The sequence below is a fragment of the Oryzias melastigma genome, linkage group LG23 (assembly GCF_002922805.2).
Source record: "Oryzias melastigma strain HK-1 linkage group LG23, ASM292280v2, whole genome shotgun sequence".
In the NCBI taxonomy this organism is placed as follows: domain Eukaryota; kingdom Metazoa; phylum Chordata; class Actinopteri; order Beloniformes; family Adrianichthyidae; genus Oryzias; species Oryzias melastigma.
In genome coordinates, this window is record NC_050534.1 from 8,481,200 (window position 1) to 8,506,815 (window position 25,616).

General features: G+C 37.6%; 1 protein-coding gene across 11 annotated transcripts in view; it reads right to left on the reverse strand.

The window, feature by feature from the left end:
• Positions 1 to 846: 846 nt before the first annotated feature.
• The window catches only part of cald1a (caldesmon 1a), a 76,307-nt gene continuing 51,537 nt past the window's right edge, over positions 847 to 25,616 (reverse strand). For 5 of the 11 annotated variants that reach the window (XM_024290970.2, XM_024290979.2, XM_024290988.2 and 2 more), the window contains 13 exons: positions 22,409 to 22,814; positions 22,285 to 22,317; positions 22,080 to 22,190; positions 20,576 to 20,679; positions 19,626 to 19,902; positions 17,888 to 18,025; positions 12,367 to 12,410; positions 12,054 to 12,138; positions 10,333 to 10,473; positions 10,101 to 10,196; positions 8,777 to 8,845; positions 6,222 to 6,258; positions 847 to 2,202 (listed from right to left, as the gene is read on the reverse strand). In XM_024290970.2, coding sequence (XP_024146738.1) covers positions 2,189 to 2,202; positions 6,222 to 6,258; positions 8,777 to 8,845; positions 10,101 to 10,196; positions 10,333 to 10,473; positions 12,054 to 12,138; positions 12,367 to 12,410; positions 17,888 to 18,025; positions 19,626 to 19,902; positions 20,576 to 20,679; positions 22,080 to 22,190; positions 22,285 to 22,317; positions 22,409 to 22,814 — 1,555 coding nt within the window. In that variant the 3' untranslated portion in view covers positions 847 to 2,188. Of the gene's footprint in view, positions 2,203 to 6,221; positions 6,259 to 7,153; positions 7,207 to 8,776; positions 8,846 to 10,100; positions 10,197 to 10,332; positions 10,474 to 12,053; positions 12,139 to 12,366; positions 12,411 to 17,887; positions 18,026 to 19,625; positions 19,903 to 20,575; positions 20,680 to 22,079; positions 22,191 to 22,284; positions 22,318 to 22,408; positions 22,815 to 25,616 lie in introns of all 11 variants that reach the window. The other 6 variants (XR_004947134.1, XR_004947133.1, XR_004947132.1 and 3 more) reach the window with 6 other exon arrangements.

Genomic DNA, 25,616 nt, shown 5'->3' on the forward strand with positions numbered 1-25,616 from the left:
ACACATAAACAAGAGTGAATAAACAATTAAAAACTGGAGTTCTGTTCTGCTGCTAGCAAACTAAGGTTAGCTAACACAGTTAGCACTCTAAAAAAAGATCCTTTCTGTAACATTTATTTTCCTTTATTGTTTAATACTAACTACTGATTGATCCTTTAAACATTTTTTTGTTCATAAAACCCATTCTTTCATTTTGTGAAATGGGTGTTCTTAACATGCATTTAAGCCCATGGTGTTCACACTGGACAAGCAGGGAGGGGCTTCTTCTTCTACTACTAGTGTTTGTTAGTGCATTTCCACCACCTACGGTTGGAAGGGGTTTTGGTGCAAAATGTCAAAACGGTGCAAATTTTGCAATTTGGGGGCGAAACAGAAATCGCTAGCATCCTCGCAACGGCAGATATGGATTAGCATCATGTATGGGAGTGGCTTTGGTTCATATATATATATTTTTTTGATAAATTAAGACAGATGTCCGGCTTGCCGCAGAATCGTTTGGTGAATTTCAATGCGTCACTATCAAATCTGAGTCCCTGATTGGTCAAAGTTTGACCTGGTTTAGCTAGCAACGCACATGTAATATACGTTTTGTACGTATAGCCCAAAAACATAGAAATAACTCAACACAAATACAAGTTAATTAGTGATTTTTAGAAGATTAATTAGCTTAAACTTAATTTTTGTGATGAAAAAAAAAAAATGTAGATCAATTTAGTGCAATGCTAAAGGTAGACCAGCAACCAATTTGAACAAATTTGCCAAAAACGACAGATTTTCAGGTTTTAGTTAAGACGTCTCTCTAAACACAACATAGAAACATGTTTGACGAGGAAACAAAAACATGGAAAACTTCAATGTCTTTATTGTCTTTATTGCTGCTGATGAGTCAAAGGTAAAATATGAAAAACATTCATCCAGTTGGAAGTCATATGAAACTGGCAGAGACTACAGGTAACATGTTTTGTAGGCTTAGCACTACACAAACAAGTGTCAGGTTAAGTAAAAGAATAAAAAAATACATGAATACAAAGTTGTAAAAAAAAAAAAACAGCATTAAGAAATGATTAAAACACAAACGTCACATTGATGACTTTTCTAGAGATTTTGGTCGAGCTCCCCTGCTCTTTTCAGGAGCCGTGGAATGTGATTGTCATCTTGAGCAGAAACATGGATCAATTTAATGCCCTGATGAACCCTTGGTGTTCTTATCAAAGCTGCAGCTGCTGCGCGTGAATAAACACTAAAGTCTCCAATCGTTCTGTTGCTACGAGGCGTTCAAGGACCCTTTCAAAGCTTGTTTGCTTCAATGTGCATAGAGACAATTAAGAAGTTCCTGTAAAGACAAGAGTATAAAAAGGTGACAAGTTTTCACATATTCTTTGCATTTAAAAAATAATAATAAAAAAAACCTACAGCTTTAAGCAGTGAAGGCACCACGTGCGTTTAAAGAGGAATGTCTGAAGATTTAAAAAAAATGTAAAAAGCCAGAAAAAACACATTAAAACTTAAATAAAATGACACAAAAAGATAATAAAAGTCATAATGGCCTTCTGGATTTGGATACTAAAAACAAACAAGAAGGAAAAATACCTTTTTTTTGTGAGTATACTGATGTTATAAATGATACGTATGATATTGAAAATAATCACGTGTGCTAACTTATATTACTGAGACCGTTGCTGCACTGTTGTTAAGACATAATAAGTGAGTTCAGCTACTTCTATAAGTGCTTATATCTATCCTGAACAGGTGAACCTTGAATAAAATACCATGTGTGAAGCTTTAAATATAAATTAAAAGAAAAAAAAATCATCTGAAAGAGGGAGAGGACTGCTGTCAAACGTCTCTTTGGAAGTTTTTGAAATCATAGCCTGAAACACAAAAATCTAAATTCTTCCCAGCAGGGGTTTTCTTTAAACTGATTGATAATGACTATCGTCCAAATTTCACAGCGTTTTGACTTTTTTTTAGGAAGCAAATAAACAATAATATTAATAATAATAATAATTTTGTGCAAAGGCACTATACTTGGCCAACCCTGGTGATGCATGCTGTTTCAGTACAGTGCGAGGACAGCGTCCCGCCATCCTGTGGTGTTGGGGATCATCATTTGGTTCTTCAGGGAGAAAAGTCAAAGGAAGACTTTTGGATTGTCGTGGTCCCCAGCTTTAGTGGCTCCTTCAAGACATTAGTGCCCCATGCCTGAAAGAAAGAAAGAAAGACATTTGAATCAGACATTTTTTGGTTGTTTTAGTCAGGTTTAGTCCTTTATTCTGTTCAAGCTTTTAATTTGGCGGAAGGTCATTGCGACACCATGGAGGCTATGTCCAAATTCCCACCCTAATCCCAAACTACTAAAAATCTATATAGTGCAGGACTAGCCAATACCCTGGATTTTTAAAGCAATTCGGACACCATGCTCTCTACTTTTCTTTCGTTTTTCTAAACGCAGGATATGACATCACCGATTTCATGAAGTCAAAATCGAATAAATACGATCATTTCACGTTTATTTATGACTCCACTGTGTTCTGATGATGAAAATGTGGATGTTTGTTCAAAAAATACATTTAAATCCTTTTTTTTGTTTGAAATCGTTAGACTGCAATGCATTGTGGTCCATATTCGCTAATGTAGTGAGCATTGATGCATGCTAGTTTTTTGCAGTCCACTCAATTTTGGAATTAGTAGATTCGGACAGCACTACAAACTGAATGAGTAGGGGGGAATACTGACATAGCCTAAATGTTTTTTAAATACGAAGTACCAAAAACTAAGTGGAAAAAAAAGATTCTCAATGCGCCGTGGCGGTCCGACTTTAGGTGGAAACGCTCACATGAACTGCCTGGACCGTTCTAAACTGGACCAGACCGTACCAGTCAGTTGAAAGGAGGCTTTATTTTCCTGTGAAAACCTGCCTCTGTTCATTTATGTTCTAGAAACTTCTATGAGCAAATTGAAAAAACAAAAAAAACAAAAAACAACTAGCTAGTGTTGAAACTAACACACTTTGTTTTGGCTTCTTTGTTGATTAAAAAAAGAATATTTGTTATCCACAATTTATCTGGCAACATCTCTTTATTTATTTTTAGTGCTATAAAAAACTGAGTTTCTGGGTTCAAACAGCATCTATTTTTAAATAAAACTTTCTGGCAGCAATTTACTCTTTTTACTTTGTTCTAAATTCTTGGGAAAAGTAAACAAAAAAAGACATTTGAAACAGTTTTTTAATATTTTAGATTTTGTTTACTGGTCAAGCTGAACAAAAGAGTATAACATATGATATGAACACTTTAGAAATGTGGGAGTGGTTAACAAACACCTGCGTTGCCAAGGAAATTCTAAAGCTTACTTTTGACAATTCTTCTAAAAATTACATAGATCTGTTCGTCACGCCCATGTGACCAAAATATAACATGGTTGCTATGGAGATAAATTGACAGTAGAGCTGCCATTTTGAAAAAAGAAAACAAAATTTCCGGCTTTGACTAGTGTGGCTGAGGAGGAGGGGAAGAATGAAGCGTATGCTAGTGTTTGTCAAGCGGGGGTGGGGAGTGCCTGTGGGTCACAAGTCACAACTTTGATCAGTATTTTTCTCGTCTTTCTTTTGCTCTATTTATACTTTAATATATATGACTTAATATTCTTTAACAGTGTCACTTCCTGTTGCAACCTTGTTAGCTGTAGCATTAGCAGGATTTGCTGCAGTAAAATTATCATGTACTTACCAAGTACTTATTTAAATAGTCGGCCATTATATTATGAGTTAACAAAATTTCATCCCACGTTGTGTTTGTTAAAGTTTCTTTGTAATTATTGGTTCGCATTACTTGCTGTGCAAATGCTAGCATTAGCGCTAGTGGGACTTCATCCAGAGAATCCATTTTAAACTGTGGTTATTTCAAATGTTTGTGTTGCTGAGTTTTTATAAAAAGAACAGACCAACGCAACATTGTTAGTCAGATTTTTGTTGCCTTTAATAATTGCTGAGTCATTGCAGCTCTAACAGATAGAAGTGGCGTTTGCTATTCTCCTACGTCAGCGTCAAGTTTCATCAAGTGATTCAAGGTTGGAACAAATCCTCTGTCATCCTTTACAGGGATGGAGCTCTAATCTCCAGCATACCAGCCATTAATGTGAAAAACCAGCCTGGCAAGAGGCCCCCCTTCCAGCACTCATCATGTCTGAGCACCAACAGAGGGCTGAGCGGGAGTGAACAAAGGTCTGAGAGGCATCACGCCCGTGGAGCGTGTTTGGAGAGGTGGAGCGGGCATGTGTGAGCGCTAAAACGGAATCGGGGCGTGTGGAATCCTTCAAATGGAGGAGGAGGCTGATCTCATTTTAAAATAGCAAACAATGTTAAAGTGGCATCCTGAAATGCTGCGCAGCGGAGCGAAAGGCCAAACAGGACAAAACAAAAAAAGTCTCCAGGCTGAGGGGTGTGGTGGAGTTATTGACTTTGGTCCACTCGGTGTTAAAAAAAAAAAAATCAAAGCTCAAGTGCCAGTATCACACTTGAAACAAGGAGGCTCCAGCCGGCGTCTGAGAGCCCGGATATTTGTCCTGTGATAAGCTGGAATGCTGCGAGTGCGGAGCCAGAGAGGGATCATGTGGAGCGCCAGCTGTGTACTCCAAACCTCAGGGAGCAAAGCAGCTCTGACTGCCTCAGCGACACGCAGTTTGTGCTTCTAGAACAACTAGAGTAATAAGTGAGACGCTGTACTGTCAGCCAACTTGGGGCCACGAGCTCAGGATTGGCCAGAGCGCCTTCAACGTGACTGAATGTTCAGACAAAGACTCTGCAGTCACAAACTGAAGGTTGTTTTAGTCGTCAAACTCCAAAACATCCGCTTTATATCAAATTAGAAGAACTTTGTGACATTCTGGTAATTGACTGTATACGAGAACTGGACAGAGTGAATGTGACATCACTCATAGAAAATGGTTTACTTCAGACTCCAACCAAATGAAGTCGATTCAGTCGCCATTTTTTGTGATACGGAGGGCGCCATGTTGGAGTCAGACAATGAAAGTAAGCAGTGATTAGTCTGAATTGGTCAACGTTGCTAAGGCAACCACTCTCCACCATAGCCTGTTGGAAGTCCACACGTTGAAAGCGGGCTACATGACGTGTCAATACAATATTTCCAACAGTCAATGGTGAGGACAGGTACTTTTACCGAGGCATCTGATTGGTCAGTTCATACCTTTAATAATGTTCACTATATAAAAGTATTCTAAAAAAAAGAAGAGTAGAGTAGGACAAGACTGGTTATTCTGACAAATAGAATGACTGAGTAATAGTTGCTGGTTTCTCAATAGAAATCTTTGGGATTTTGACTTCTTGATTGTTGACTGTATATGAGAATTATACTGATTAACCCCCTCACCCTTCTTGTTACAAACAGGAAGTACCCATTGGTTCAGAGAAGAAAAAATTTCAGTTACAGTATGGCTCCTACTTCTCCAATCGTAGGGGCATTGAAGCTGTAGAGGAGTCTAAAAGGGTTATTTTTTTACGGAGGAGCCGTAGCTACTTAGGGCTAGCAAGCCTTTTGTCGGTAGGGTGTTCCGCGTTGTGCTTGTGGTATGGAAAAGAAACAGAAGTACAGAAGTTTAGATTTAAAGGTATAAAACCGATGTTTTGTATTTTCAGAGAGCTAGCAGCTATGCGCTTAAGTAGACAGTACTATCTAGTGCCCTGGATTTTAAAAGCAATTCCAATTCCATGGTCACAACTTTTTTTTTTTTAAGGGTGGATATGACATCACGGATTTCATGAAGGGAAAATCTAATCAATACGAACTTTTTACGACGTCTATTTATGAACGGATGATGAAAATTGTGGATGATTTATTTAAAATTACGTTTAAATACTTTTTTTTTGCAAAAATTGTTGGATCCCAATGCATTGTGGTGTATATTTGCTAATGTAGCAAGCATTGATGCATGCTAATTTTTTGCAAAGACTTCTGGGAAATTTCTAGTGAATTGTAGATTCAAAATGGCGAGCACACGATATAGTGATTAATGTAAGACAATCGGACTTAAATATTTTTTTATCAATCTCTCTGCTTGGAGGGATAAATGTAGGAATAGAGAGAAGCCGTAGAGAGGGGAAGGGGAGCAATCAGTTTTCTCATGATCGGAAAACACTCGCTCATGTTTTTATCAAAAAGCCACAATGTGGAGGTCAAAGGTTTGGTTAAAATAAGACTCACCGTTGGCAACTGATTTGGTTTCCCCTCTGCCTGCCACCTGAAAACAGAAGAACAGGATGGTAAGGCTACAAAGCATCCGTCCGATCACCTTCATCTCTGCAGATGTTTGAACTCTCTTCACACCGGCTGTCATCGTCGTCATTCCAGCTCGCCAAACATCACAACGTTTCATCGCCAGTTAATGACAGCGATGCCCTTCAATCACACAGCTGCTGTCTGCACAGAAGGAATGCTGAAGGCAGAGACGTCCCTAAGGCCAGTTTGGGAGAAGAAGAAGAAGCATAGATGGCGTCTTCTTTTAGGGCTTTTATTTGTGGAAAACTATGAATAGAAATCCAGATAAGACGGGTTATTCTTGTCGGGCTTAATCAGATTTAATTAGGTGTCAAACTGCCATCGAGAAGCCCAGCGAGGCGCGTTCAAAAAAAGCCTAACAGTTTCTCCATTAGAGCAATAAAAAGTTGGGCAGAGAACAGGGGTGTGTGGTCCTCCAGAATAGCAGCAGTGATCAGACACAGCCATGAGTGGAAACAAAAAGTGTAAGCAGCAGCTGGACAGCAGATGCGGTTTCTTCTGAAGGTGTGCTTTAGATTTGCTCGAACAAATTACAGCCGTTTTGGCATGGACGGTGGCTTTGACGGAGGCGTTTGTTGATATTGTCGCTTTGTGCTTTCGTTAAAGAGTTTCTTTCCAAATGTTGTGCAATTTTTGGAATCCCGTCAACGCTTAGCGCTCACGATTTAGCATCGAATCCATCTGTCTGTGGTTTTCAGACTGGAACTTTTGGACGCTCGAGAGCTAAAACAAGTGTCCAACCAAAGCAAAGCAGAGTGGAACCGAGCCAAAGGAGGACAACAAAAACAGGGTGAAAGCAAACCGCGCAGGATTCTGTGACAAAAGATTGAAAGCAAACTGGGATTAATTCCTTTTACCTCTCCGGGCTTTATTCCAGATTGAACAGTGAGGTCAACTAGCTATGAGAGTTCTTGAACACAAAAACAAACAGAAAGTGAGTGTTATTGACCTGCTGCTACATCAGGGTCATGAGATTCCTGCAGTGCTGCTTTTTTTGTTGTTGACTGGAACGTTTTCCAGAACCACAAAGCACTCACCGGATTTTCAGCACTATAGGGAGCACCGGATTATAGGCACAGCAGCCTATTTTAGCTTGTGTCTTATATACAGCACACCAAACTTTAGGATGTACCAATTCAAACAGACTTTATTGACTTCGTTCTCAGTAACACATTAGCCACGTTAGCGTAGTTACAATATTTGGAACTCCCAAACTTGTTTGAAATGCTTAAAAAAAACGAGGATTACTGTGACTATACTAACTCCCAACCTTTTTAGTAAAATGTAAAAGAAAAAACTCCCAATCCAACATCGCTACAAGTTAGCTGCATTAGCACATTCAAAATACCAGAAATTTCCAATCTTGTTTGCAGCATGTAAAACACAAACTCTTCAGCTAAAACAAACGTTATTGTGACTATGCCAACTCTTAAACTTGTTAGTAACACGTACAAAAAAAAAAAACAGCCTGACACCACTATATATTTACAATAACTTCCAAAGTTGTTAGCAATTTGTTAGCAAAACACTGATACGGCTAAAACAAGCATTATTAGGACTACGCTAACTACCAACCTTGTTAGTAACACATAAAAACAGTCGGACACCGCTACATGCTAGCTGCGTTAAAATATTTCCAATAACGCCCTAGCTTATTAGCAGCTTGTTAGCAAAAGACTGATAATGCTAAAACACGTCATGCTAACTCACAACCCTTTTGTTAACATGTAAAAAAAAAAAAAAAAAAAAAACTATGGTCTGACACTGATGCATGTTAACATTTCCATAACACCTATACCTCCAACCGGTCTTTGTTGCACGTAAAAAAACCCAAAACAGACTGATATTGCTAAAAGACACGTTATTGTGACTATGCAAACTCCCAACCTTGTTAGTAACATAAAAACATAGTCCGACACCGCAACACGCTAGCTGCATTAGCGCGTTTACAACACCTGTAACTCCCAGTCTTGTTTGCAACACATAAAAAACTAGCGTTACAGTGACTACGCTAACTCCAAACCTTGTTAGTAACACGTAAAAGAAAAAAAAAAAAAAACACAGTCCGACACCGCTACATGCTAATCATGTTAGCTTATTTAATATAACGCCCAATCAAACATTTTAACGGAGCGCTGTGATCTCTCAAAATCCGTTTGACATCAGTAAACACAAACACAATTAATTTATATATGAGGTGCTTTGGATTACAAGGATGTCTGTGGTTCTTTAAAAAAATAAATAAAAATCAATGCTCTTAAATGCAACTTATAATGCGGAAAAAAACGGTTGTTAAAAGCAGGACATGCTTGGCACCTTAACCGTTTAACACCTGAGATGTTCCTGGTAACGCCTAAATAACTCACACTAGCTCTTTTCTTGTGCAGAATGTGCTGCGTAAATTCTGTACACGGTTAAGGAATTAACAGTGGTCCAAAAAATGTCAAAACAGGAGCTAAAGATGAGATCTGTATTTTTACCTTTGTCGAAGCTCCGCCTTTGTTTTCCCATAAACTCCTCTTGTTGGTCACGTCGACGGGCTTCAGATCCTTCAGGAAACCACAAAGCAAAATAAGAGTTTTAGCGTTTGTGCGATCTGATACAATTCTGCAGTGACAACAGCCGGAGACCAAGACACAGAGGTGAGAATGAAGCCAGAAGAACGGCAGACGAGCTGAAGGAATGAGTGGAAAATGACAAACTCTGGGGTGAAACCTCCATCACATCACCAAAGGAGATTTAAGACGATACAAAGTTTTTTGTAAAAGTAAGCTTGTACTATATTTTTACAAAACAAAACTGTTTTTTATTTTTGCACAAGTGGGACTGTAAGATCAGAGCAAAGATATATTTTAGGATCAGAGATAGCATAAAACTTGCCAAGCGAGATTTGAAGATTTCCATAGAAGCCAATACAAGACAATAGAGCTGCAACTGTCATTTCCACAAGTGGCCACCAGGTGGTGCCAGATCCAACATGAGCCTGACTCCCATTTTCAAATAAACGAAAAAAAACTTGAAATACCAAAATAAAATGCTTAAAAGAAGCTACAAAATAAAATAGGTAAAAAAAAAGAATGAATATTGTAATATGTAACAAAAATAATTCATATTTCTTCTTTTATTTTGACATTTGTTAAATATATTTTATGTTTTAATTACTTTTTATTTCTGTTACTTTAACTGAACGATGACTGTGGGGATGAAAGCCAGTTTAAAAATAAACTGGAGCATTATTATTATTATTATTATTATTTATCAAAAGTGTAAAAAAAAGATAAATGAATAAATGATAACTTTAGTACATAGATACATTCCTAAGAAGATAAAAAAATTAATAGTTTATTCATGAAAACAAATTCAAATTTTGTTATAGTATTTTTCATGGAACAAAATACAGTCTTTATTTATAGTCTTTATTTATAAATTCTTCATTTTTTAAATTCATTACAATTTTTATTTTTCAAGACTTATTTTATGTTATGTTTTTATAAAGCAAAAAATGTAATTCATATTTCAATCTACAGCTTGATAAAAAGTTTTCAAAAAAATAAATATATATCTTTATGAAAAATCATTTAAAATCATAGTTTTCAAGATTTTTTTAAACCTAAACCATTTTTTATGAAAAAGCAGTAATAATCTATATATTTTTTTAAATGTATATATTTTAAAAATCCAGACTCATACATATAAAAACATACATTTAAATCCTCAAACTATGACAGAAGCTCCTGACGATTCCTTCAAAGTTTCCCTCCTGACTCCCCGCTCAGTTTCCTGGTTGCCATGGCAGCCACTTACCGTGGGCTTTCCTCCTGGTGTTTTACCGCCATCTGGGGTTTTATTCAGCCAGTCGTTGATGCGGCCCGCCACGCCCGTCTTTATCACCGCCGCTTCCTGTTCGGACAAGGTCAGAGGTCAGCCGGGGTTCGGCCTCCATCATCACAGCTACAAAGCAGGAAGTTGAACAGAACCGTTCTCCTTCCTCTTCCTGCTCCGCCTCATTAACTGCTATTATTAATATTATTATTACCTTGAATGCACTTCCGCCGCCGCCGGGTGCATTGAACACGCTGCCCTTTTCCCACATGCTCTTAATGTTTCGTATGCTGTCGGTGACCATGGGGAGGTCCACCGCTCCGGAGCGAGGAGACCGAGACTCCTTATTCTCTCTCTGCACAGAGAGGAAAAAAAAGAGGTTGAAAGTGGCAGATAGTTGGGATTTCTGATCATATGTCGGATTACTGTCTTATTTAACAACACCGTACGCGAATAACAACAACAGAGACGCATGCCTGCAGCGTCCTCCATATGCACTCAGTGTGAGCTGATGAGTAACACTCAAGGCTGCAATCAGATGAAATCAAGACAGTTAGCAAATCAAAAAGGACGTCTGGATCAGGTGATCTGATTTAGCAGATCCAGTCTTAATCTGATCACAGTTCCTACATGTTACGTCAAGTTACATTTCAGACTTTTTCAAAATAATCGTGATTAAAAAAATTCCATTTTGTCATTTTATTCAAGACCTTTTTAAGGCTTTTTCAGGTAGTATTTCTAAACTTATAAGTTCAACTCTTTTAAGCTTTTCAAGACCCCGCAGGAACCCTGTCTGATACTTTTGCAACACATTTAAAAAATTTCATTAAAAAAAGAAAAAAAAAAATATCCAGGTTGTCCCCAAATGTTATTTTTTTTAACCTTCTTTTATCATGTAACACTCAAACACAGCACTTCTGTGACGTAGTTTGAAGTAAAATGTATTTAACTAGTAACTATTAACTAGTAAAATAGGTGATAATTTAGAAAGTTGTGAGAAAGTTTAGTAGTTTTATTATGGTCTGAATTATTAAACGCTAAAATGAAACTTAATAATTACTTTCTTTAAGAATCGTTGTGGCATAAATGAGATATGTATCCATGACAAACTAGCGCACATCAATGGAAACTATTATAAGTTCTGATGGTTCGTGAGAGATTATGGATTACTTTTTAATCACTTATTCCTAGAGTTTGCACTTTGCAGACGGTCCCTTGGCAGCCGTCTTTTTGCCGTTTCTTTATTTAATTCGCATCGGAAGAATTTTCATTGTAACTGCAATGACAATAAAGGCATTCAATTCAATTCAATTCAATTTTGAAAGTATATTTTTTTTTTGTAGAAATCCCTTAGCAGGTCGTTGTTTGCGTTCAGAAAAACCAAAAGACTTTTGCTGTCAGTTTTAAACATTTACTGAGTCCAGAATCAGAATCTGTGAACATCTTGAACTGTAATGATTCGACAGCGCCTTGCAGCGATAAAATGTTAAGGTCCATTCATGATATGCAGACTATTACTTTAGGATTTTTTGAATGAATAAGTTTGAAATATTCAGTACTGATCAAAATATTAATAAAATAAGAATCCCTGAATTCTTGTTCTGTTAATATAAAATACAGCCTCCTGTAATGTTTCTTATTTAAAAACAATATTCAAAAGCATTAAGTGTTTATTAAAGCAAAGTAGATAGAAATATGTATGCAGTTGGTGTTACAGAAATGTGGATTATGGATTTAAGGTTTGTCGTGCCGTGTCATACACTGATAGTGGGATTTTTGTCCCTAATGTGTTGCCGTAGAACACTCTTGCAATAAAGAAAGAAACCAAATCAAATGCACTTATGTGCAGCCTCAAGTTCTTTTATGTCAAGTTGTTAAACCAGGATGGAGTATAGAACATAAAAGCATAATAGAAGAGTTTCACAGCGAACACACCGTGCTAACCTGAGCGGCTGAGGTGTACTGCTCCAGCCGGTTGTCTATCTTGGACACCACAGGAGAATGAGACGCCTTCACAGAACTGTAGACATGAAACATACAGAACAATACCTTAAAAAAATCCACTCCGATGAAAATGGCGTTTTAACATGCTCCTGAACTGACAGGAGTTTTGATTTTGGCTAAAAACGGTAAAATCATAATTTAAAGACCACTAGAAGCACTTTTAAAATAGATGAAAAGATGATAGGAGTGTTTTAGACTCCAGCAGATTGAGTGTATGCTAAAGTTTATATAACTGTATTTCTACCTTTTCTGAGCCGACTTGTTCAGAAACTCCGCCCGTTCTCCGATCTGCACAGAGAAATATGAAGTTAGAGAAGATCTTCTGCACACACTCCAAACCAGTTCCTGTTTGAGGCCAAGTCTGTGGACAGAAACGTGGTTTCAGGTCTCGGCTGAACCGTAATTATTCACAAACTTATAAGCTGTTTGGTGCATAGCTTTCGTGCCATTAATTCTTCTAATGGGCACTGTCTCATTCTGTCTCATTTTCTTCATATGCTCATTAAGTTCCTGTCCTCTGACCGGCAACAAAACAATGCAACTGATTGTTCCTCTCTGTGCAACCACATGCACTGCAACACACACACAGAAAGGTTGGTTCCTATCCCTGCTGCTACTGCAGGAACTGTGGGAATCTCAGAGGACTGTTTATGATATATGACAAGGAGGCTAACACAGAGGGTAGCACGTGTGTGCCTTTGTCCCCAAAAAAGGTCTGCTAAAAAAAGGGGGCAGATAAAAGCTAAATCTAGTCTGCCTTCTTCTAAAAAGCAGACTTTGCACTCAGCTGCTGAATGTGGGAGTTCCCAGAATCCTCTGACAGGAAATTCCCCGTTCTCAGATGCGTTTTTTTTTAAAGAGCCGTGGCCATTCGAAAGCAGTTACAGTAATCCTGTTAACCCTAATCTCTTTCCTGCATATCCGCGCCGTCTGTCCTTCATTTTCGCCTTCTGTCCATCTCTACCAGATTACACTCTGTTTTATCTGCAGCACAGAGCAGGGTTTGCTGGGTTACTGTTGATAACATTAAGGTGAGCTTTAGGGATTGTGCCTTCCTGGAGGAGCTTATTCCGAGTACCAACACGGTTTTTTACTCATACCAAGTCAGCTGTGGAGCAAAAAAAATCAAGGAGCTATAAATAAAAGAGGGGAAGAAGTGAATAGTCTGTATTAAATGAATGTCACTGGAGCAGAAAAAGGCTTCAGTGTTTAAATTAAGCAGGAAATAGTTTGATTTATATAATAAATATAAAGTTTATGTGCAATTCTAAAATAAAAATAAACAAAAACTAAATTAACAAGGTGATATTTGATTTTTAGAAACATTAGGAAACACCAACTAGCAGAGAATGTAAAAAAAAAATAACAGCGTCATGTTAGCGCCATAAGCTAGCTTAGCTGTGCCATTGAATTGCGCTAATGTACTACAATGATATCTTCATGACACACAGACTACATCAAATATATAATGATTAACTGAAAACTCTTAATAGCAAAAATAAAAGGAAGCTAACATGCTATCCTATTAGCAACAAAAGAGTGCAACTAACTTTGACGCTAACGTGTTATTTCATGATTGCATAAATAAAAAACAGATCAAACTTTCTAAAACATTTTTTTTTATCATCCAAGGCCTTAAATAATTAAGCTTAAATTGACGAACAACAAAGTATTTTTTATACCCCCCCCCCCAAAAAAAAAAAAACAAAAAAAACAAAAAAAAAGAAGGCTACCTTGTGAGGCTAGCTTGTTATGGTAGCAACTACGATTGTGCAGCCATTTTGTTTTTCAGGTGTGCTTGTTTTTTAATCCTTGGACACAAGAAAAATTAATTCCCTTCTAACTTTACAGAATAGTTTAGACAATATTAAAGTTTTCTTTTTCCTATTCTGGAAATCTTTAATTTTTTACTAGCATTCAATTGTTAAAAAAGGAGGCTAACATTAACCCTGGCCAACTTTGTTTTTAACTTAATTTAGTTATTTTATGATACAAAAAAAAACAGTCATTATACTAATTTTCCAGATAATTTTTAGTTTTTCCATGAAAAAAATGCATCCTTGGGGGCTTAAATCATTTTATAAATGCTGTGTGAAAACACTTCATTTTAACACAAAATATTAGAGGATGCTAACACGCTAGCTTGCTGCATTGATGGATGGTACCAGTTGAAGCTGAACAGCCATTTTTGTTGCATAGATGTTTTTCAGCCTAATTTGTAATATTCTGTCATGAATTCTGGTTATCAAAGTATTAAAATGCTAACTTTTACTAAGTTATCTGTACATTTCTCTCATTAGAAAAAATAGGAGGACGTTAGCATGTTAGCAAGACTCACAGGCTATGTCCGAATTCCTTCACTACTCAATTTATAGTGCCTTTGCAATTTGCTGTCCCAGTCTACAATTCCAAAATGTCGTTGAAATTACCCAGATTTCTCTGGGAAAAACCAGCATGCATTGGTGCTCACTAAATTGGGGAATATGGACCACAATGCATTGCGTGTGAACAATTTTTTTGAGGGGAAAAAAAGGTTTTTAAATGATCTAAATATATTTTTTAAATAAACAATTAACATTTTTATCATTAGAACACAGTGGATTCCTAAAAAGTTGTTATAAAATGCTTCTATTAGTAGGTTTTCATTTCTTCAAAATCTGTGACATCATATTCGCTGTTTAAAAAAAAAATCGTGAGCATGGTGTTCAACTTTAGTTTTGTTACGATGCTGACTAAAATTTAATTATATGTCCACAAATTAGTAATATTTAGTAAGACGTGTTGGTAAAGAAGAAAGCATAGCCATTATGCTAATGAGATCGCTAACCAACATAGTTGAATTATAAATGTTGCAGCTAGCATATCACCACCAAATCAGTGATGTTATGTTTATTGGATCACTTACATTTACAGTTTATGATTTATTAACATGCTAAAAATTCTGTATTATTTATGTTCTCGTAAATAGTCAAAGTAAAGGACCATGTATACCCCCCCAAATATATATATATATATATATATATATAGATATATATTTATATTCCAGACCTTTATTGGATACATTACAAAGCATGCACTAAGCTCATCCATCATAAAATAGTGTCTAGACAGAAAATACTTCAAAAACCGAAGGGGGAAAAAGAAATATCATGCAGCAAACCCACATGCACAAAGGAAGACGTGCATACCAGTACGTACAGTAAACATGACCACATAGTAGAGCTGTGTCTGCCAGGCGAGTGCAGTGGGATGGAGAATTACATTTAACAGTTGTATTTACAAAAGCAGTGATGTTCCAGCTCCATTCTGGTTTCACAGTGATCAGAGCTCACTATCAGAGCTAAACCTTCATTCTGGAATTGCACTGGGAAGGACCAGATGGATATCGCAGCTAACTGTCACTAATTAGATTTTCTACTCCGGCTGAAAATCCCCCTCGATTTTCAATGTGTGGGAGTTGCCTTTTGGCAACAGTGGAGACATTTATTCACATTTGAGATGATTAAACGTTCTTTTGCCATGACAAACATTCATCTCTGGATAAGACGGAAAAGAACTTGCAAAAAAGGATTTTTTTCTTCTTTTAACTGACAGGGCAGATGTCAGCAGAATTTTAAAGTCGTTTTGAATCTGCTGCAGATTTTTGCTCAGTTCATGGAGCTTTCCTGCTCCTTTATCTCAGTCAGATAACAGCTTTTGTAGGAAACCTAAAGAGGTGAGGGGTCCGCATGCAGGCGACCTGTCATTTAATACTTTCAGTTATTTTTTTGTGTTGACTTTGAGTTTTACGACACCAAGTCAGTCCCTCAAGGATTCTGCAGAGCAGCAGAAGCACCAATTTAACCAGTTGTTGCAGATTTTGTCATTTTGAACCAGTTTCACCATCAAGCTTTCTCCACCAAATTTAGAGGCTCAAACATAAACCACGTGTCAAAGTCAAGGCCCGGGGGCCGGATCCGGCCCTCGGGTAATTCTATCCGGCCCTCCAGATCATTAATGACCCGACGCTAACTTGTATCATTTTGACAACATATATTTTTACAGAGAGTAAAATATTTAAAATGATTTAAGGTTTAAGTTGATTTATTCTGGAATAAAATTTCTTGCAGTTTTTTTTCATAGTTATGTTCAAAAGTTACGTTTTAAAGTTTTAAAAATGTAGTTTTAGTGTGTTTAATAAATGTTTATCCTGTTCAGACCCTTGGTGTGTTTTGGATTTGGAGTTTGACATCTCTGCTCTAGATAAACTTGTCTGAAGTTCTCACTTTTTTGTGATAATGATACCAACATGTTTCACTAAGCTCAGTTGTATGCAAATATTCTTCATGAAAGTCAATTGAAACCGTTTTGTTTTCCTTCTACTTATAATAAAATAAGCAAAAATTGGGGGTGTCGAGAAATGTTCAACCTTAAGACACACGAGGAGAATGACTGAAAGTTGTGTCTAGAATCAGGTATGTCTGTGAATTGATCATGAGTGAATTTAACATGTAAGTGTATTTACCATGAGTGTGAATTTATCCTGTGTTTGATTTTAACATGTGTGAATTTCCCATGTTTAATTTACTTATGTTTGAATTGACTATGTGCTTGTTGTGTTTAATGCTTGAACACAATTTGTGTGAATTCACCATGAGTTTAAATTGATCAAGTGTTGGAATTTATCATGAATGTGAATTTACCATTAGTGGTTTTAGAAATAAATCTAGTGTTTAAGGTTCTTTAGGTGAAATAATAACTCATTGAATATTATCAGATAGAAAGAAGAAATTATTATTATTATAGTTATACTGTATGTAAATGACATAAACATGCAGAGAGATATAAGTCTCTGCTACAAATGATCCTAAAGAACTTAATTTAGGAGAAAAACTGAAGATAAAAAAATTAATAGTAATTATATAAAATACAGAATTAAGACCAAGCAAAAAAAATTGGTAATACTTTAAATTAAGATTCCTTAACATGCTTTATTAAAACATTATTTATATGTATATAGGGTGTTAGTAAGACATTTATTAGCACAATAAGCCAAATAAGGTTAATTAACATACTTGGTAAGATTCATTAACATCTAAAGTGAGACTATTGTCTACAAACTGCTTACAAGTTTAACAAATGTATTAACTACCTTTGTCAACATATTTAGTGATTAGCAGCACCTCATCTAAAGTGTTACCAAAACATTTAACTAAATACTAAATAAAAAACTAACTACATGTTTTTACATTTAGCTTATCAACATACATTTATTTAATGTTGGTCCTTTTTTTTAATAAAATGAACTAAACACACTCCTTTTACTTGTTTTTTTTCATGTTTTACAGTTGCATTTGCACAAAGGTTAAAAAAAGTTTGTGGTTTGTGATTTTTTTATGTATCTTTTTTTAATGAAAGTTTACTAAAGAGTTTTATCAAAGCTGTGCATCTTTTTTAGGGTTTTATAAAGCTGAGCTTCACAAACTGACAAAAAAGAAATCTGAATTTGGGTCATCCCTCCAAAGCCTTCTGATAAGAATCTTTGAGAGAAACAGTTGCAACAATCAAACAAATCCTCGTTAGATCTTAAAGCTTGTTTGAAAAGTGGAGTTTGTTATTAAATCATTAGCGTTAAATTAGAACAATTTCTTAAAAGATGATTAAAATAAATACATAAAATTAAAACAGCACAAACACTTTTAAGCCTGTATATAAAGAGCTTGATTAAAAACCAAATGTTAACTTAATGTTTTTTAAATCCAATCTAAACCCGAGGCTATTCCTACCTTCAAAGAGGATCCTCGAGGGCTGACACACTTGAAGGGCTTCCCCTCGCCGTCCATCGTGTCATCCACCTTCTGCCTCTTCTCGGCGGCCTCTGCCCGCCTCCTTTCGATTTCCTCCTTCATCTTCCTCTTCTCCTCCTGTAACATCAAGACCTCAGCATCACGCCGATGAAAAAAGCTCTTCTGAAAAAACTCATTCATGGGTAAGACTGAAAGACTCGGATACCGGCGCCAACTTTGGCATGAAAGTGTGTCAACAATTCAGATACGTCAGTGAACAGTTTGAGGAACAATTACTGTCTAAATGTTTTCCATTGAGTTGAGAAGGAAGGCTGGAGCCTGGCAGTGTATCAGCGCTCTCCAGCTTCCATGTCGTGGTTAATTAGTCTCTCTGTATCTCTGGGCCATCTTTTAATTACAAACCAAAAGGCCTCATTAACATCATACAAGAGGAGAAGAAACGGCGAGAGACGGGCCGCCGCGTTCCGAGCCAAGACTAACAAAGACGAGACGCCGTGGCAACGGGGAGAACACCGGGCCTCTGAGGCAAAACGAAGGGGAGTGAGTGACGCTGCACGTCCGTGGACGTGAGGCGTGAGGACATGAGGACATGAGGCAGGGAGGACACGTAAGAGCCGAAGTTATCATGTTTTCCCGACTATAGAGTGCACCGGACAAACTTACACTTAAACTCTCCCTTCAAACGGAGGGGAGGGGGAAGTGCTAGGGAGAATTCTGATTGGGTCTTTGACTTTATTAACTTTGTTCACAGCAATTCTGGAGCTTGTTTGTGACCTGCTACAAGTTAGCCACATTAGAAGCGTTAGCGTATTCACAAAATCAGTAACTCCCAACATTGATGCAACACGTAAAAAAACAGACAGATACTGCTAAAATAAACATTACAGTGAGAGGGCGAACTCCAGAAAAAAAATCCAGTCTGACGCAGCTACCAACCTTGTTTGCAAAACCAGACTGATGATGCTAAAGCAAACGCTAACTAGTCGTTAACAACGTTACCATTACAATACTAATGTTTTAACTGTGTTAGCAACACACACAAAAAACTAGCATCACTAAAATAAACATTATCGTTAATATGCTAACTTGCAAAAAACTGATTGACAGTGCAAAGACAAAGGTTACCATGACTACGCTGAATCTCAACATTGTTAGCAGCATGTAAAAGAAAGATTGATACTGCTAAATCAAATGTTACCGTGACTACACTAACTCCCAACCTTGTTTGCAAAGCAAAAAAAAAAAACAAAACAAACTATTACCTCTAACACAAACATTATCATTACTACGCTAACTCTACGCTACACTAACTTGCAAAAACAAATGTTATTTTTACTGCACTAACTCCCAACTTTGCAGCACATAAAAACTCCACTAAAACCGCTAACACAGTTGTTACCATGACTACACTAACTCCGAACCATAGAAAAAACATAGTCCAACAATTGTACATGTTATCTGCATTAGCAAATTCATAATAACACCTACACTTGCTTGTAATATAAAAAAAAACACTTTGGAAGAGCATTGAACACAACCAGAATTCTTCCACATATAAGACGCTCTGGATTATAAGGCGCGGTCATTTTTAAAGTCATCCCGGCCTTTTAGTGCAGCTTAAGGTACAGAAAACACGATAGGTCAAACATGACGCATCGCTCTCAGCTCACACAGGTGGAAAGTCCAAATCCAGAATGAAAACAGGGGAGAAACCCACCTCCTCTCTGGCTCTTCGCTCCTCCTCCTCCTGCTTCCTCTGCCGTTCCTCCTCCTCCAGAACCTTCCTCCTCTCCTCCCTCTTCCTCTTCAGCTCCTCCAGCTCGGCTTCGGCCTCCTGCTGCTTCTGCCTCATCCTCTCAAACTCCTCACTTTCCGCGTCGTCGCGCCGGCGCTTCAGCTCCTCCAGTTTGCGCTCGGCTTCCAGGCGGGCGTCCTCATCCTGCTCCTCGCTGGCGGCGGCGACGGCGGCCTCAGCGGAGCGCACGCTGCCACGGCTGCCAACAGAAACACAAATGCACTTGATACCCCGCCGAATCAACAATCCTTCCACGGCTCGCGTTGCCTCTCAGGTGTCGCGCCCGAGCTTCAAGCGCCTTACTTCGGGGTCACCTTTGACACTAAACGGCGCCGGCTCTGCCACAGCTCTTTATATATAAACAAAAACAACAACTTGTTTGCCTGAAAATCGCAATCAGATATGCTTTCAATCATTTGGCAGAAGCCGCGGGCAACAATTTCATGCTTTGATGCCGGCCGCCGTGACAAACAATAAATGTCAGAGCGCAGCATCAATACGTTCCTGTGCAGCATATGCAAGCAGCTCGCATCCATCTACACAAAGGAGCCACAACACAGCTGAGCGCCAACACCAGCATGTTCAGCAGCAGAGGGATTTAGAAAGTTGTTTCAAAAATATAAATAAATACAATTAATCATGTTTTTTGATGATTTGATGTGCTTCAGAAATCTGTATTTTTATGCTTTATCTCACAACTTATTATTAACCTGCAAGTTGAAAACACATAACTGTAGAAAAACATAAAAGAAGATGCTGATTCAGGTATTATCTGATCTATCGTTTTTAGGTGTTTTTTTTTTTAGCTGGAATCTGAAACTGTCTTGCATTTTTCATAAGTTGTGGCCTCAGAGTGAGAATCCTGTGGTTACCTGAGGGTCCTCTCAGGTTTCCTGTGCTGTTTGGGAGCCGCTTCCTCACACAGCCCGCCGTTGTGCTTCCTCAGGTCCTCTCCAGCCACGCCCTCCTCATTCACCTGTAGCCGTACGCAAAAGCACAAACAACAAACAATAATAAAAAGTCGCGTAGCGGTGAGGCCGTGGAGAGTCATCTAGTGGGAAGCGTGGACGGTGAGAGAGAAACCTCCTCGTGTGGAGCTGTGAGGATCAGTGACATGTGAGGCTGAGGTGGAAAACCATGCAGACTAAAACGCAACAAACCGAAGACGTCACGACTGCAACCACACTTCACGGAACAGCAAACAGTGCAAACCACACCAGACAAGTTGAGGTGTTTTGATAATTTCAGCGTAAACAAAATGAATGAAAAAGTTTGTCATTTGTTTGATTGGAAGGGCGCAGGTGAACCTCGCATTATTTGTTTTAGTGTATTTTTATTTAGTTTTATATATTTTACTGCAGACTGCTTTTATAATTGTGTGGTGTTTTTTTGTCCTTAATTGACCTATGTTTAAACTTCCTTCTTTCTTTTATTGTGAAGCACTTTGGTACACTGAAAGAAGTTGTAAAGCGTGATATAAATAAAGTTTAATGCATTCATCTTGTTAGTGGCAGGCTGCTATGGCTTTCATTGGCCACCGGGTGTCACTGTTCTCGTAAGAAAATTCTAGCAAAAGTTAAAAAGTAAAACCGCACAGAGTTTTATACCGTATAAAGTACAGTAGTCCCTCTTTTATCGTAATAGTGACGTTCTAAAATGAATCCGCAATAGGCTAAATCTACAAAATGGCTAGCTTTTTGAGTTTGTTTTCTTTTACAATTATTGTAAATATTTTAAGGTAGTAAAACCACACAATGCCAACTCTAAACACTTGTATCTCGTGCTTCAACTCTCAAAATTCAAACCTTTGTAATTCGTACAGTATGAAAGAATGAAAAAAAAGTTCTCTGAGCGAAAGTACTACGTAATTTTGTCAAGCTAAATGCATTTTTTACAGGAGACACGACAAAATTGCTTTAAAAAAGTTCGTAAAATTGTACTCTATTTTGCTTTTATGCAAGTCGTGGATAATTTTAATTTTAAACATAATTTTATCTTTAATTTTTTTTATTTCCAGCTTTTCTCCAGTGCAACTTCCTGTAGCAAGTATGCTAACCGATTTCACGCCACATCAAAAATACTGTTATTGTTTATTAGTGACGATTTTTTTTTTCTTAATTCACTTTGGACACATTTTTTGACGATATCATGAATGCAGTCCTAATTACCGTTTTCAGTCGTTAGGACACTGAAATTACCCACAAACACCTTGTGCGCCGTGCATCACACCTCTACTTGGGTTTCTTACCGCGTCGGTGATACCTCAATATCCATTGCGTGCAGTATTTCTGACACCTCAAAGTCCTCCTCGGTGTCATTGCTTAGTAACATATTCCTGCTCAGGGCTGAATTATCTACATTACGATCCTCAGATACCTCTTCAGCCTCCCCTGATGCTACTGCATCCTCCTCCTCCTCTGACTGTGCTGACTCGGCCTGATTCGAGCTCTCTCTGACTACAGAGCGAGTCTCTTCTTCAGAGAGGTCCTATGAAAAGAGATTACAGCATCTCTTTGACACACAAATCTCTGATTGACTTGTGGATTTTCAGTAGACAGCGTGAAGGACGAACAGATAATACCTTGCTTTGCGTTTCGGCTTCTTCAGCTGATTTCTGCAGACACATTTGGCGGGAACGGCGGTCAAAAAAAAAAAACCCTTTAATAGATGGATCAATTGAATGACCACGGATAAAGAAGACTTACCTGTTCTCTAAAGCTCGACCTTCTCGGTATGACTTCCACCTCGGCTGTTTTCTGCTCCACCTCCTCTTCCTCCTCCCCCTCGGGAGCTGCCTTGGCGTCCCCTCTCGGCCAGTCCTGCTCCTTCTCTCGTCTGGAGCTGTAGGACTTCTCTTCTTCCTCCACGCTGTCGCGGTAACGCCCCTTGCGCCAGGAGGAAGGCCTCTCCTCCTCCGCGTTGTATTTCTCTGGGGCCGCGCCGTCGCTGGCCTCCGGGGCGGCAGGGTCCGGCTGCTGCTGCCTCTCCAGCGCCTCCTTCATGCGCCTCTGCCGCCTCTCCTCGCGTTTGGCCATGCGGTCCAGCAGGGCTTGCTCCTCGTCATCCCCGCCGCCTCCGTAGGAGCCGCTAACGGACACGTTTTCTGTCACACTGAGAGGAGAGAGGACACAAAGCTCTCATTGTTTGGAGTGGAGTTTTTCCCTCATTTTTTTGTTTGGTAATGAGCAGGAAGAGCTGAGGTCAGTGGAGGCGTCAGCTATTAAGACAATGTGGCCACAGAGCAGCACGAAGGATCAAATGAATCAGTTTGACCTCTGATTAAAGTGTACTTTTGAAGGTTATCGCCATCTTGATAGTCAGATATATTACTTCTGAATACTAGGAGTGTAGGGAAAAATCGATTTGGCAATATATCGCAATATTTTGTTTGGCGATACTTGTATCGATTTAAAATGCTAAAAAGACGATATTTAATTAATTATTTATGAGCGGCCTTTAGCGTCTTACTTTCGTTTTCTACTTAAACCCCCGACTACTAGTTGGCAGCACAGCACACAGAACCTCTTTGAGCAGCGCGACCATATTAAATTAATTAAATAAAATTAATTTAAACGTTTTATCACAATGAAAGACTTACTAATATTTAGGTAGAATTCTTTCTAAGTCATGCTCTTTAAAAAAGTGAACAATTGTTCTGGTACAGTCTTGGGATATATTGTGATACGTATTGTATTGAGAAACACGTATCGTGATACGTATCGTATCGCCAGACTCTTGCCTTACTCTGATTAAAGAGAAAACCTTTAAGGTTTTAACAAAAGAGTTTTAAACTATCGTAACTCTTCAACTGTTTACACAACTAACGAAAATCTAGCGGATGCTAAAGCGGAGAAAAGTTTACACAATTAATGTAAATTAGTAGGGATGTGTCGCGCGAATAATTTTCTGAATTTTTGATTCACCAAAGCCTGTATCGATTCGATTCAGATTCCTTCGATCCTCTTAATTAAATTTGATTTATTTATTTTAATTTTGAGTTTACACATTTGTTTAGAAATACATTAATAATCTATATATGTTTTGGAGATTTTCATATTAATCTGATACAGTTCACATACTGTAAAATGGATTAGTGAAATTCTAATGAGATTGTTAATACAACACAATGCAACATTAATTCTCAAACAGAGAAGGCGTCTCAGTTTGGCCACTAGGTGGCGATGACACTATACCATTACACTTTATTCCAGAAGAAGAAGAAAGAATGGGCAAAAAAAAAAACCGATGTTTTGGAACACAAATTGTTATTTTAAAAATATTTATTTAAAAGAGTATGTAAAATTCATGCCTGTGAGTAAATAAAGATGTTCATTTGGTCAACAAGGTATGCTTAGGTCGACCGAGCCTTAGCATTAGCCCTCCTATGAGAAATTAAATTATACATTAGGATCAAGGGAGTGGACTTAAGCATTTTGCATTAGAACGATCTCTAGTTTTATGAATCGATTATTGATCTACTAAGCTTAGATTGACCCAGATTGATTAATCTATTTGTCAATCCAGCCCTATAAATTAGCCGCTTCAGAATCCGTTGAAATTTCGTTAGCTGCAAAAATGATTAAAGAATAAGGGAATTTTAGCAATTAACATAATTCCAACTGTTGCAGCCTTGCACTGAAATGCAACACTTTACAATAAAGTGTTTATGGAATTAACACAAACTAGCTGATACTAAAGTAGATAAAAGTGGTTTGGTGCTGGTATGCAACAATTTACAGTAGTAAAGTGATAACACAATTAACGAAAACAAGTTAAGTCAGAATATATTGTAATTACGTTAAGTGCATAAATGGTTGTAGCCGGTGACAGCTTCTGTTTTATAGGATTAAATCCTGAATAAAGACTGGCTCTTAAAAAACACTGAACCATTTATCAAACTAATTCATATAAACACCTACAAATCTGATCTTCTTCTCATAGAAAATTTAACACCAAAGAAACATTTTTCTCAAAAAAACTTTTTCTCAATAGACTTCTCAAGAATGATGTTTGAAATGAATAATTCTAAAGACACATTCAAATATCAAATATTCAGGAAGAACTCATTTTCAGGTAAAAATTTGCTTATATTGATGTTGTCAAGGTTAGAGCATAAAACTGCGCTGTCATTTTATCTAAATGCAGTTTTATCATTTTTGCGTTTTATTTTGAAAAGCTTGATTTTTTTTGCTTCACTTATTAAAAAACAGAACATGAAAACCTTGACCCTTCCGTACAAAAATCTAATTTGTTACACTCTACAATGAAAAAGTATGAGGATGCAATGATCCAATTTGACTTCAAGGTTTATTTTATTACCTAGAAATGTAGACGCGGTTTTATAAATAACACGCAGAACAAAGATGTTACTGTAAATACTAAAGTTACTTCAGGAGTTATGACCGGAAGTGGTTTCTTAGGAATGCTAGGCATCTACAAGCGTGTAATTAGGAGTTGTCTAACCTCTGGTTGTGTGGTTTTGAAAAATCCTCTACAAATGTTTAGTGACTGGTTCAGGGGGTTTGGTGACACTTAAAGAACTGCCTTCATGGGTGGAAATAGCAAGATCGTAGACCACTGGTGAGCCCGTAGTGCAAAACTGTCCATGCATTTTTTTTTTTATAATTTAAAGCTTTAATGCTGGGCTGATCAATCCGTAATATCGATAGTATCGATCTCATGGTGGTATCGTATTGATACTGACCTGCAGATATCGATATTTCTACTCTTTTTTTGAAACTTTTCTGTATCAGCAAAGTGAGTCGCTGCCTCACCACTCTAAACGCTGAGTTGTTTTTGACAAGTTACTTCTCACTTGTTTTTATTTTTTTTTTAAAAGCTATTTATATTTTTTCCAGTTGTTTTTTTTATCATTAAATATTTTCATTTATGTTTGTATTATAGTTAGTTACT